The sequence below is a fragment of the Engystomops pustulosus genome, chromosome 6, assembly GCF_040894005.1.
Source record: "Engystomops pustulosus chromosome 6, aEngPut4.maternal, whole genome shotgun sequence".
Taxonomy (NCBI): domain Eukaryota; kingdom Metazoa; phylum Chordata; class Amphibia; order Anura; family Leptodactylidae; genus Engystomops; species Engystomops pustulosus.
The window spans coordinates 53,147,660-53,160,039 of record NC_092416.1 but is presented as its reverse complement, the minus strand read 5'-3'; the positions used below and the strand labels follow the sequence as shown (position 1 = coordinate 53,160,039).

Genomic DNA, 12,380 nt, shown 5'->3' with positions numbered 1-12,380 from the left:
GGTGGGAATACAGTCCCCACACCATGAAATGACTTGTGTGTGTCTATAGCTGGGAGATATCTATGCTAAATTATTCTCATAGATTTATATTTATGTCTGTGTGTGTGGTATTCTGTATAGAGCTGTCACTTAAAGGTTGTTAAGTATTTTTATTATTACTATTTTGGTCTGGCGGAAGGTTTTAGTGGTGCACACAGTCGCGGGGAAGCTGTAACCATGACGACCAGCGCCCCCTCCTTTCTGGAGAGGAGGAGGAGGAGGAGGGAGAATCCCCTTACACTGGGCTGGACTCTGCGAGGATTTGTCCAGGACCCTGAGCGTTACCTGTTGATCTGTGTCTGGAGAAGAGACGGATCTGGCTGTCAGAGGGGTCGTCATCATGTGATCAGACGTGGAGGTGGGCACCAGGTAGGTAGCACTGGGGTCTCCGGATCACTGGGCTGTGGGGGGAATCAGGGCACCAGAGGATTTGTATGCAGAACTGTGGTGCTGAATGATGAAGCCTCTCCTTCTATTTATAGTTAATTTTCCCAGGGGCACCGGTGAGCCTTCAGCTTTGGGTTGTAGATGACTGTTGATTGTGGGGCAATTATCATCAACCCTTCACATCAGGACACAGGCTATCCTGTTCCTATGGACACAGGCACCCCTCTCCCACCGGGACGCAGGGGCCCCTCTCCCACCGGGACGCAGGCGCCCCTCTCCCACCGGGACGCAGGCGCCCCTCTCCCACCGGGACGCAGGCGCCCCTCTCCCACCGGGACGCAGGCGCCCCTCTCCCACCGGGACGCAGGCGCCCCTCTCCCACCGGGACGCAGGCGACCCTCTCCCACCGGGACGCAGGCGCCCCTCTCCCACCGGGACGCAGGCGACCCTCTCCCACCGGGACGCAGGCGCCCCTCTCCCACCAGGACGCAGGCGCCCCTCTCCCACCATCGCAGGCTACCCTTCCACATTACCAGTGCAGTTGACCCTTTTATTATTATTTATTTATAGAAACTAGAAATTAGTTTATTTCCATGGTTCTGCATTTAAAAAGGGGACACATACATAGTATAAACAGCACAGAGACACAAAACTAGATTGAAGTTGAACACGTGAAAGGAGGACTCTTTCTATGGAGGAATCACAATTGGAGATGAGCGCACCCGATGGTTAGCTTCAGGGTTGGCCGCTTGACTGGTTTGCCGGATTGGCGACCAAGCAGCCTGTCTGGCTAATTGACTCCCCTAGCAACTAGCCATGTCTATGATTGCCCAGAGGGAAAACACTGATGCACTGATCCAGGATTATATTTATTGCCTTAATAGAATTAGGAAAGTAACTTTTCCTCTAATTTGAATAATTGGTGTCCGTCCTTTCTTTGATATAACACTATAGAATTGTAGGTTGATGATCTTTTTCTTTTACCTTTTATAACTATGTAACTATGCCAATGTTTCCATTTGGGTCCATGGCCATCTGTACTTGACCCCATCAAGACAATGGGGGTCATTTTAATAATTTCTACTATAGGACCGTCCACCTGCGCATGACAGTCCACAGTAGGACACAAACGCTTCATGCCAGAGAACAATATTGCCCTACACTGAGGCACAACCTAGAGGGCAGGTGTCCTGGACATAATAGACATAGACTTTTTGTACATCGGATGACTTGACCCAGTGAGGTTATTTTGTGGTGTTGTCTAATTGAGTTTCTTGTGTATTCAGGATGCATCTTTGCAGCAGTATGGTGTGAATTGGATGTACAGAACAGGTGGTCCAGTGACTTCCAGACAAGACCTCCAGATGCCCACCCCCTTCTCATACGGCATGTTGTGGTGCTGCGCTCATACTGCATTTCCATCTTCTCAGTCCCAGTCATGGACTACAATGAGATGTGTTCCCTGTCTCCATACATTTCTCATGGACAGACCATGTGGTGAGGACATGACAACCGGGAGCTAACACTACAATGGATAAGGTAACACCGGCCATCTGTCGTATGTCTGCATTAAACATTCATTCTCGTTAGGTTGTGGTCTCCAGCCAGTCCCTCAGGTCATATTGTTCCAGTCACAAAATGAGTGTGTTGTAAAACCTCTTAATTTGCTAACAACAAAAAAGTGAAACTTTTAAAATATAGTCAAAGACTCACAGCATAGAAAAAAATGCAAAAGTCACACCGTATTATAGCTGGTGCAGGCGCAGCCTACCTCCACCTGTGTATAGCACAGTACATATCGCCTATGGTACGGTAATTCTAAACATTGTAGAGCCTTTACATTGCTGTAGTATGACATCACCAGACAGTGACATCACTCCTTCCTGTTCAAAGATATGATATCATTCTCCCACAGCCAGACATGAGGTCATGCTTTCCATTTCGGATGCCTTTGTAGTGAATATTTCCATGATATATTGTTTTGGTGAAAGCAAATCTCGGGGCGGAAGGTAGGACCCTTGAGTTGGTGTTAATGAAGAAATAGTTTATTTATAGTTTTTTTTTTTTTTTTTTCAAGGCACTGTGCCACCCTTGTCCTCTGGCTGCGTCTCATAACCGTAGTGAGGTGAAGGAGACCAGACACAAGCCATTGACAATAGTGGCCACATTGTAGAGGGGGAGTGGATCACTTTTACTAGTGTAGAATGATCCCATTATTTTACACTAGGGACCTGATTGTATTTGTCTAGTTCACACCCACATTCAGCAGGTTCCATTGCACATTCCGTTATTAATAGAGGAAAAAGTAGCGCAGTAGCCCCATTCTTTGGAGAAACACGTGCGCGATTGGAATGAGCACTTCCCTTTAGGAGTTTCCCTTGTGTTTAAAAATTTAAGTCAAACACCATGCGTGAACACAGTCATAGGCAGCATTCACACGTGTAAACGATGCAACGCGCATCAGCCAAGATTTATCAAAATAGTGCAATCTGTTCCCTCTGTACTAATGTGCAGAGTGTGCCAGATTATTGAATACTGGGGTTAGGGTTAGGGAATACATGGTCTCCATGAATCTGGTGACCCTTACACTGCTGTGGAAGGGTGCACCTTAAACATACTGGGGGTCATTTACTGGCCATTTAAGGGCCCGAATCGCGTTTTTACGTCGGGTTACCCAAATTTTACCGTTTTGCGCCGATTTTCCCTAAATTGCCCCGGGACTTTGGCGCACAGATTGTGGCGCATCGGCGCCGGCATGCACGGAAATTGGGGGTCGTGGCCGTCGTAAAACCCGTCGGATTAGGAGAAACCGCCGTATTTATTTTTTTTAAAAAGTGTCACTTGACACGCGCTTACCTGCAAGGCCAACGGCCTGGCTTGGTGAACTTCAGTGAACTCCGATGGAATTCAGCGCAGCAGCGACACCTGGTGGACATCGGGGGAACTACCTTAGTGAATCGGCGGAAGACCCAAATCCTCCACACAGAACACGCTGCTGGATCGCAAATGGACCGGGTAAGTAAATCTGCCCCACTGTGTGCGACACAAATCTGTCGAGTCGCTGTAATAAATGTGGAGTAAGGTGCAGAATTTTGTGTCACGGCGGACACAGTGCAACTGCGACACACAATAGGCGCAGGCACTTTTAAAAATACTTGTGCAATCAGTTTGCATGTTCTTTTCAGTGCAAGTCAGACAGAAAACTGGTGCAAACACTCCAATAAATGTAGGACAATGTTTGATGTTGAAATGCAAATGCAATAGGGTCAAGCCCCTGCCGATTCTCGTTGGATTGCATTTCTAAATACAATCAAGCTGGAATGCATGAACTACGCTTTCCATAGGATGCTGTCACACACGGCGCCCGCATTGTTTGAGAAGCACGTAGAGGTAGGCCTCGGCCCAATCGCATATGCATACAAATGTATTGTAAACATACTTGCGCATTTGCAATGTGTAAACATCATGTTAACACTGTGTTTACAGTATGCTTGTGTAAACACAAAGTTAACCCAATGGAAACTCGCTGTTAATACAATGTAAACACAATGCACCCTTCTATTGTAAAGTTTTCCACATATATCGGAGTGCATTTCTAGGCTGTCTAGTCTAAATGTATACAATCTGTTAACGTATTATATGCCAAGACAGTGTTGTTGAGTCTTTATAAATGTGGGCTACCGTCTTGGCCAGTTGACCACAAGCAAGTTCAGTCCAAGGAAAATACTCTGTGCACTGTAAGTATTTCCGGGACCAAACCTTGTCTGACTGGCCTGAATTCAGTATATCATGTGATGTGAGGTTCGGTCTGGGAGATTCCTCCAGTGCGGGAGCGCTTTTTTCTGATCGAACTCACTTGTGGGCATCTAGATTAATACAAAACTCGTTCTGTGTCCCCTGCATTTATCAGCCCAAACGTAGAACCGCTGAACTGAAAAAGCAAGTCCATTCAGTGGTTCTACGTTCGGTTGCTAAATCCTATTGGGGTAAACTCGCCCATGTACCACTGGCCTAACTCAGTAGAATACATCTTATATCAATTTAATAAAATATAGAAGTCAGCGTCTTACATTTTGATGAAATTTTGCGGCTGCACAGTAAAAAAAAGTGCCAATTTTTTTTGGATTATTTCAGTGATGGTAAATCTTCTAGTGGCTGAGTGCCTAGACCACAGCAGAAACCTCATTTATTTATCATAAAGTGCTGACACAGCAATTTAATCAGCAACATATTGCTCTCTACTCAAAGCTTTCAATCATATTAGCATCTTGAAGGCACCAATATACGTTAAAAGATGGAGGGAAAGTTCAGATTATCATTGAAGCTTCCCTCCAGTGTCCCCTTGAAAAGGGGCAGGAGCTTCAATGATAATTCAGCCCTGTCCACACGTCCTTGTTCCTCGTCTGCTCTGAAGCACATCATAGGACTGCAGGAGGGGGACCTTGAGTCACTCAACCTGTCTGACAAACTCTGTGCTGGGGTGACAGACTGGGTGCCCACATAGACGGCTCTGAGTGCCACCTCTTGCTTACAGTGTTAAAATGTAAAGAAAGATACCATCACGTATCTATACAAAAAGGTAGATGAGCTGGTAGGTTGATCCTGACATTCTCTCCCCAATAGTTAATTTTGCTAACCAATCAGTTCAATATAATTACATAAAAACCTTATTTTAGTAAGGTTACTCAGAGGCTACTGGGCACATCCCAGTAGCCTCTGATGATCATTTGGATAATACAAAAATAAGATTTCTATTTAATTATATTGAATTGATTGCAAAATATATTATTGGGGAGAGCATAAACATATACAACAGGAGAACAAGAGGAGGTAAGTATGAGGTTTTTTTTCTACAGCCCCCCTCCACCTATAATTTTTTCTCTTTAGTGACGCAGCCTGAAAAGGCTCTACTGACTGGGCATTTTTAGCAAATTTAAAGAGAACCCGTCATGCAAAATAACCCCCTAAACTAAATATATTTTCATAAACTGCCATTAGAGAGCATTGCCTCTATCCCTTCATTGTCCCTCTACATGCCTGTAAACCTAAGCAATGAGGTCCTAAAGCTGTATGCAAATGACCTGTGAAATGTCCAATGAAGCATTAGCATATTCAAGCTGTCCACTCTATTCATGAGTGGGAGGCACAGACACCCCCCCAGTGCATGACTGACAGGCTGTATAATGATGTGAGGCTGTATAATGATGTGCTTCCTGGTGCTGGTGGCCACGCCCCCTGCAGCCTGTGTGTGCATGTGTGTGTATAGAGAGATACAGCAGTTCCAGGCAGCCATGTTACAGCAGAACATGTTAGATTCATGTGTAGCTGATGTCTGTGTCTCTCACCTGTGTATTAGGAGGATGCAGCATGTCAGCAGATGCAGCACACACACTAGCAATACTTTACTATACATTACATACAGACATGAGCAGGGGGAGGAGAGGGGAGGGGTAACAGGGGTGACATTACTGCCTCTGACCATGTGACCAGCCTCACTTATATGATAAAGAATAGATGATTTTACTATGATTAATGTATGAAATAACTAGATAAAGGCTGTGATGGGATCTTTGTGAGCTGCTCCAACAGGTAGAGGTGACAGGACAAGTGACATAGACCTGATGACAGGTGTCCTTTAAGTACTCCAGTTACAGGGGTTAATGACCCCTGTGACTGCTGATGTTGATCAGAGCTGTAATGGGGACAGTGTTATAGTATATTCTTATACATAGGGGCAGTAATATGGTAGTTAATATTTTACACATAGGATGCTGTATTATAACCCTAAAAAAACCTAGCTCCTCTATCAGCAGTGGCAGCATTCCTTCCAGTGTCGTGTAAATTGACCTTTGGTCCCCTCTGTCAATACAGCCGAAATAGCTCAGTTGGGAGAGCGTTAGACTGAAGATCTAAAGGTCCCTGGTTCGATCCCGGGTTTCGGCAGTTACTTTTGCACTTGCAGTGATTTTGGTTTTAAATGTATAAAAAAAATTTGAAATAACATTTGTGCCAGTTCTGACATGGACCTGATACAAGGGCTACCCTTTGACTTGTATTAGTGCTAGTTAGTGATATTAACTATTGAGCTACTGCTGCAGTCCAGATCACTGCATTGTTATTAACTATTGAGCTATAGCTAAAGTCTGCCTATAAACACCAGCCTATAAATGATCAGAAACTGGTTAAATGGATCAGTGTGGGTAAGTTGTATCAGCCTTGTCTACACTGGACATAACGGCATAATATTTTTATCTGTGTTAAGTTTTAGGACTGTCCAACTTCAGCCAGTGGATATATAACTAACAATGTTTTCAGTCACTGACAGCAAGCCGTGGTCTTGAAAATGCAGAGAAAGAGAAACAATAAAGGTATAAAGGGGTATAAAGATTTAAAGGGAACCTGTCATCAGACCATACCCCTTTAAACTTTACCCCTCCCTCAGGTAGACTATGATATATCATTTGTAGAATAACTTATTTTATGTGAAATCTTATGTGTTTACCTATAGACAAAAGCTTCTCCATAGTCAGGCAAATATAACTCTTCTTATCCCATTTTCACATGAGATTAGTCAAGTTTAGAGGTTGCAGGGTTAGTGTTGCTTCAGAAGCCCCTATATTATGTTATATAGCACCTAGAAACCTGCTGCTGTCATATTAAATATAAGATCCTCATCTTTCAGATCCCATCATTCTTTTGGTTCTGTGAGCTACAAAACTGCATACAGACAGTTAAATAAAAGGTGGGAATTGGATCTTTACCTGCAGCTCACTTTTCTAACTCTATATTAAGATGCCTGTATCTCTGGTTCGGTAGCTCACAAAGCTATAAGCCTGATGTGATCTGAAAGATGAGATCCTTATTGTTAATATGATGTAAGAAGCATGTTTCTAGGTGCTATAGAACATAAGCTACTGAAGTGACACTACCCCAGCAACCACTAAAGTTGACTCATTTCATGTGAAAATGGGAAGAGAAGAGTCATATTTGCCGACTTTGGTTGATGTTTCACATAAAAGAGGGAATACAAGAAATGACATTTCATACCCTACCAGAGGGTACTAGTAGTTTAATGGGGTAAATATTAAGGGCAGGTTCCCTTTAAATGTCTCACTTGTTCACAGGAAAGGTGTTAGTGTCTGATCGGTAGGGGTCCTACTACAGGGATCATAACAATGGCTATGTTCTTTTCAAAGTCTGCTGAGTATCATAGAGAGTGAGTGTAGAGTATGAATGCATGCTCAAGCGCTCCAGTGCATCTGGTTACACAGGATCCCCACTGTCATCATTAGTTAGAATGAGAATGAGTAACAAGTTTTTGTATAAAAACTGTAAAAATATTTATAAAAAGCATCCAGAAAAACATCATGGGACTTGTAGTTCCAGAACAATAAGAAATCGCTGATGTTCTTGATATCTGTACAGACACCTCTTTTGTTTTGGGTGTTGTATTCCTTGTACATCACAGTTATTTCCTAAATTGGGAATGAAGTCTGTTCTTCCTAGGTAACTGCGTAATGGAAATCCAGCAGGAGCTTTATAGCGGACTATTCTGAGAGCGGTGAGCAGTGAGTGTTATACAGGACATCACGCAGGGTGACTAAGAGCAATATTGCAGAATTATCTGGACTTTTATAGTCGCTGTATAAGAAGAGTTCTGCAGGTCTGAATATAGGAATATATAACGATCATCAAGATCTCTACATGCAGTCAGTGAATAGAGACCTCTATATCCAGATTGTAAATATGTTACATATCCTTCCAGGTTGTGCCTCTGTGCATTTATATTTATATTCATCCAATCAGAATACACATGTATATATTGTGGTCAGGTAAAAAAAAATTGGCAGACCACTATTTCATGTATGTCCCTATTACAGAAAGCTTTCATTACTGACTTTCTATGGTTAGGCAAAAGACTATGGGGCTTATTTACTAAAACTACATTCAGACGATGTATGCCCGCCGCACCGTAGTACAGCGGGCATACATCGGCGCTTTGGAGAGGTGCAGGGGATGAGCGCTCTCTCATAGGCATATACAGCGCACAAAGTGTATGGGGGACGTATAACGTCCGTATATACGTTGGCCGTATATACATCCCCCATACATGTGTGTGAATGTAGCCTTCGGGTCGCGGTTCGCACTTTCGTCGGTTTGTTCACGGTTTTCGGGATTGGCGCAGCTTTGACAGGTATTTAAACAGGGGTTTGCTCTGGGATTGTGTTGCACGCGATCGGAGTGTGGCGCGGCAGCACTGGCTTTCATGCAACAGAAATCGGGGGTGGGCTGTCGGATGATCCGACTGATTCGGACTGAGTGCTGGATTTAATTTTCAAATTGTGTTGCAAGACATGCACTTACATGCACCGGGAAGAAGAAGGTGAACTCCGGCGGACCAGAGCGAGGAAGCGACACGTGCAGGATATTGGGTGCACGATCTTGGTGAATCGTGGCACAGTGCATTATACACGGACAATGCACTTTCTGTGAACTCCTCGGACTGGGTAAGTAAATGTGCCCCATTGTGTTGTTCCCATTGAATCGAAGTGCGACAGGACAAGCATTGACCATGTGAATACATCGTACAACCCCCACACTGTAGGTGATGGAAGTGCAGCAGACTTGCTGCAGGGGATGGCATGCTGTAGTTATAGTATACAGGCAGTATACATACAAAATAAGTTCCCAAGGGTTTGTTCTTAAGTTGAATTTGTATGTAAATAGAAACTGTATATTTTATTATAAGGATTATTGCCATAAGGATTATCAATAAAGCTTTATTACAGACACCTTATCATTGATCATTGCCGTCTGGGACTATAGTAAAGCATCCAGAGAGCTTCACCAGAGGTCACAGTGGGCAGAGGGGTCCGTCTTTAACTAGGGGTCGTCTGTAAGTCGGGTGTCCTTAAAGAGGACCTATCACCTATAAAAACGGCACTAGGAGCTGCTTACTAAAGTAAGCAGCTCCTAGTGCTAAAACAGACGCAGCAGTGTTACAATGCTAGCTTTTTCGGAAACCTTCCATAACCTGCTCTCAAAGCAGTCCGGTGTATTCATGAGACGGGGCGGTCCAAGGTGCTGCCTCTTCCCTGGACCACCCCGCCCACTCCATAGGCCAGTGGTGACTGCCCCTAACCCTGCCCCATCATAAATACGCAGGACCGCTTCCAGTACGGTCCAGCTTTTCTATTGTACGTTGCAGCAGTGTTAGTTAGCGTTATCTGAGGTTTCCGATAACACTAGCAGTGTAACACTGCTGCGTCTGTTGTGGCACTAGGAGCTGCTTACTTTAGTAATCAGCTCCTAGTGCCATTTTTATAGGTGACAGGTCCTCTTTAAGTAGAGGACCGCCAGTATATGTATATAGTGAGATAACAGAACAGTGAGAACTTTTTCCTGTCAATTGATGTAAATTTTGAAGAGTATTCTCTGCTAATGGCAATGAATATGTTATATGATTTACTAAAATTTAGATGCGTATCGGGGGTCCGCTCTCCATACAAAGGTACATCTACCCTCACTCCCCCGTGGACCATGATCACAGACCCCCCTGTAGATTTGCTGGAGCTCCTTCCAGTTATTTGCTTATCTCCTGCTTCCATGCTAACCTGAAAGGAAATTAGCAAAATAATGAACCCATTGACATTGATGGTAGCTTAACTGATTTAAATGGGAAAGAAATCTGGATGTCACTCCCATCATGCTTGGGGTGGAGCACAAATTGCAGATCCTTATAGAATGACAAATGGGATCCAGAGGAGAAACTCTTCCGTCTTGGTATTGGAGTAAACCTATTTCTACAAGGTGATTTCTAATGCTGAACACATCCATTGGGTGGAGGTAAAATGTACCTTAATTCTTTTAAGGTGTTGCTATTACTGTTGGATTTTTGTTGGGTCTTGTTAAGGGGGACTGTTGTGGGCTCTTTAAATCAGACTCTCTGTGGATGGCAGTGTAAAGGGGCACTCTATGAAGGGGGCACTATGTTATGGCTGGTATTCTGGCTGACCCTGTTAGGCTAACCCTAAGCCTGACTCTATAAATGGCCCACTCTTTGGCTGGAGATGTAAATGAGCTTAACCTCAAAGTGGGACACTGTAAGGCTTACTCTGCAGAAGATAGACTTACATGACACACTGCCATGGACTTATTGTGGTGGCTCTATATGGCTAGTTCTGTAGAGTAGCCACTGCAGGAAGAGACGCTCTTTACGGGGTTGTACTTGTAATTGTTGTAGAACATGGCCGGATGCCACAGTTTATATCGCTATAAGTATGTATCGCTCACTGGCTATGTTCTATATTACAGGTGCATGTTCAGTCGGAGGACATAGTTGATAAATTGAAGGAGAAGGGATTTAATCCAGGGACTTGTACAGAAGAGTACTTATGTTTCCTGTGGGATCTGTATCAGATAGCGGAGAGCAAGTTACAGGCCTCTACTAACAGTCTGGAGGAGCTAAAACTACAACAGGCCGAGGAGATGAAGGAGGTGAGAGCCGTGTAATCCATGCACAGACACTTAATGGATATCCCTGTAATGACTATGGCAGATAACAAGAGGGGTGAATCTCATAGCTACCAGTAGGAAAATGGCACATAAATGTTCCGGAATTATCCGTTTGAATGACTACAATGTGTGTTAACCCCTTATGTCCAGGTAGAGAACTATGTGGCTCACATCAGGAGCCTCACCGAGGAGAGGGAAGCGCTCACTACAGATTTTGAGAAGGAGAATATACAACTCAGGATTGAACTAGAAAAACTGCAGATTCAGCAAGGTAAGGACTGGACTGAATTATCATCCCAATGTGCAGAGATGTAATATGTCATCCTTGTTATTGGGGGACACAGAAGATCAGGAGTATAGTACTGCCGCTAGGAGGTAGGTGCTCGGCACCTGCTGTGTCCCTCCTGCAATCACTGAGCTAACCCAGTAACTTCAGACCCAGTTCTGCTCTGCTAATGTTTATGTTCTTTATTATTTTTCATTTTTATTGTTATATTTGCTCTCTTTTGCATTCAAAATTCAGTTAATAATCCATATGTTTTCTCACAAGGAAAAGAAGAGTTTACCAAGTTTTAGCAATATTAACCTAGCGTATCCTCTGATATTTCTTAGTATTTGTTTGGTCCGGCAGAACGTCTCTCTTCTGGGGCCTGGTGCTTTTGATTGGACTTTGACACAATGGATAGCACATATGAGTATATAGCGCCTCTAAGCATGAATCTGATACCATCACAGCCGAGCACTATGCTCACTCCACACGGGCTACTGAACTGTAGTGAGCACTTTCTGTCCCTAATTGTGTCAGACTTTACCAAGGCATGCGGAAAATACTCACAACATGATCTGTCAGATCCTTCTGACTATGGGGACTCTAAAGACCACATCATTCCTATTTTATTAACCTTGACTTTTTCCAGCCTCATTTTTCCCTGGAGCTCCACTTTGACATATCTTAATAAGTAGGATGATTCTGATTCTGTGATCTCAGTAACTCGTGCTCACTCCTGAACAAAGAACAAACCTCAGGACTGTCCTCTCTGGTTACCAGCCTAAGCAGTTAAGGTCACGGGACAAGAACCCCCTCCTACCCAGAAGTGTTAACCATTAGGCTTCCCAAAGCATTTCTCTATACCAAAGCACCTAGATGTCACATACCCAATCCTGGATAACTAAAAATCAAAAAATACTTCTCTTCCCCAGGTAGACCCATCAGTGTCCCTCCAAGCATACTAAGTTATCTGTGGGGGACACCACCTCCTTCCATGAAACCAGACAGGCTGTAAAAAAACATTTGCCAAAACTTTTTTTTTTCTGTTAGCTAAGCCCTGTCTCCATTTTTTGTTTATGTCCAGGTTGGTACTTTGTTCTCCCCCACAACCTGACTCTCTTACTCCTGGGACCCTTAAGCCTTCATGTACATCTTCCTGCCTCTTCCAGTC

The 12,380-nt window shown here is 43.9% G+C and overlaps 1 protein-coding gene across 2 annotated transcripts in view; it reads left to right on the top strand.

Annotated features, from left to right (window-relative positions):
* Positions 1-228: 228 nt before the first annotated feature.
* The window catches only part of CCDC30 (coiled-coil domain containing 30), a 37,937-nt gene continuing 25,785 nt past the window's right edge, over positions 229-12,380 (top strand). For both annotated transcript variants that reach the window (XM_072156121.1, XM_072156120.1), the window contains exons 1-4: positions 229-408; positions 1,713-1,965; positions 10,741-10,923; positions 11,092-11,212. In XM_072156121.1, the coding sequence (XP_072012222.1) occupies positions 1,957-1,965; positions 10,741-10,923; positions 11,092-11,212 (313 nt within the window). In that variant the 5' untranslated portion in view covers positions 229-408; positions 1,713-1,956. The remainder of the gene's footprint in view (positions 409-1,712; positions 1,966-10,740; positions 10,924-11,091; positions 11,213-12,380) is intronic.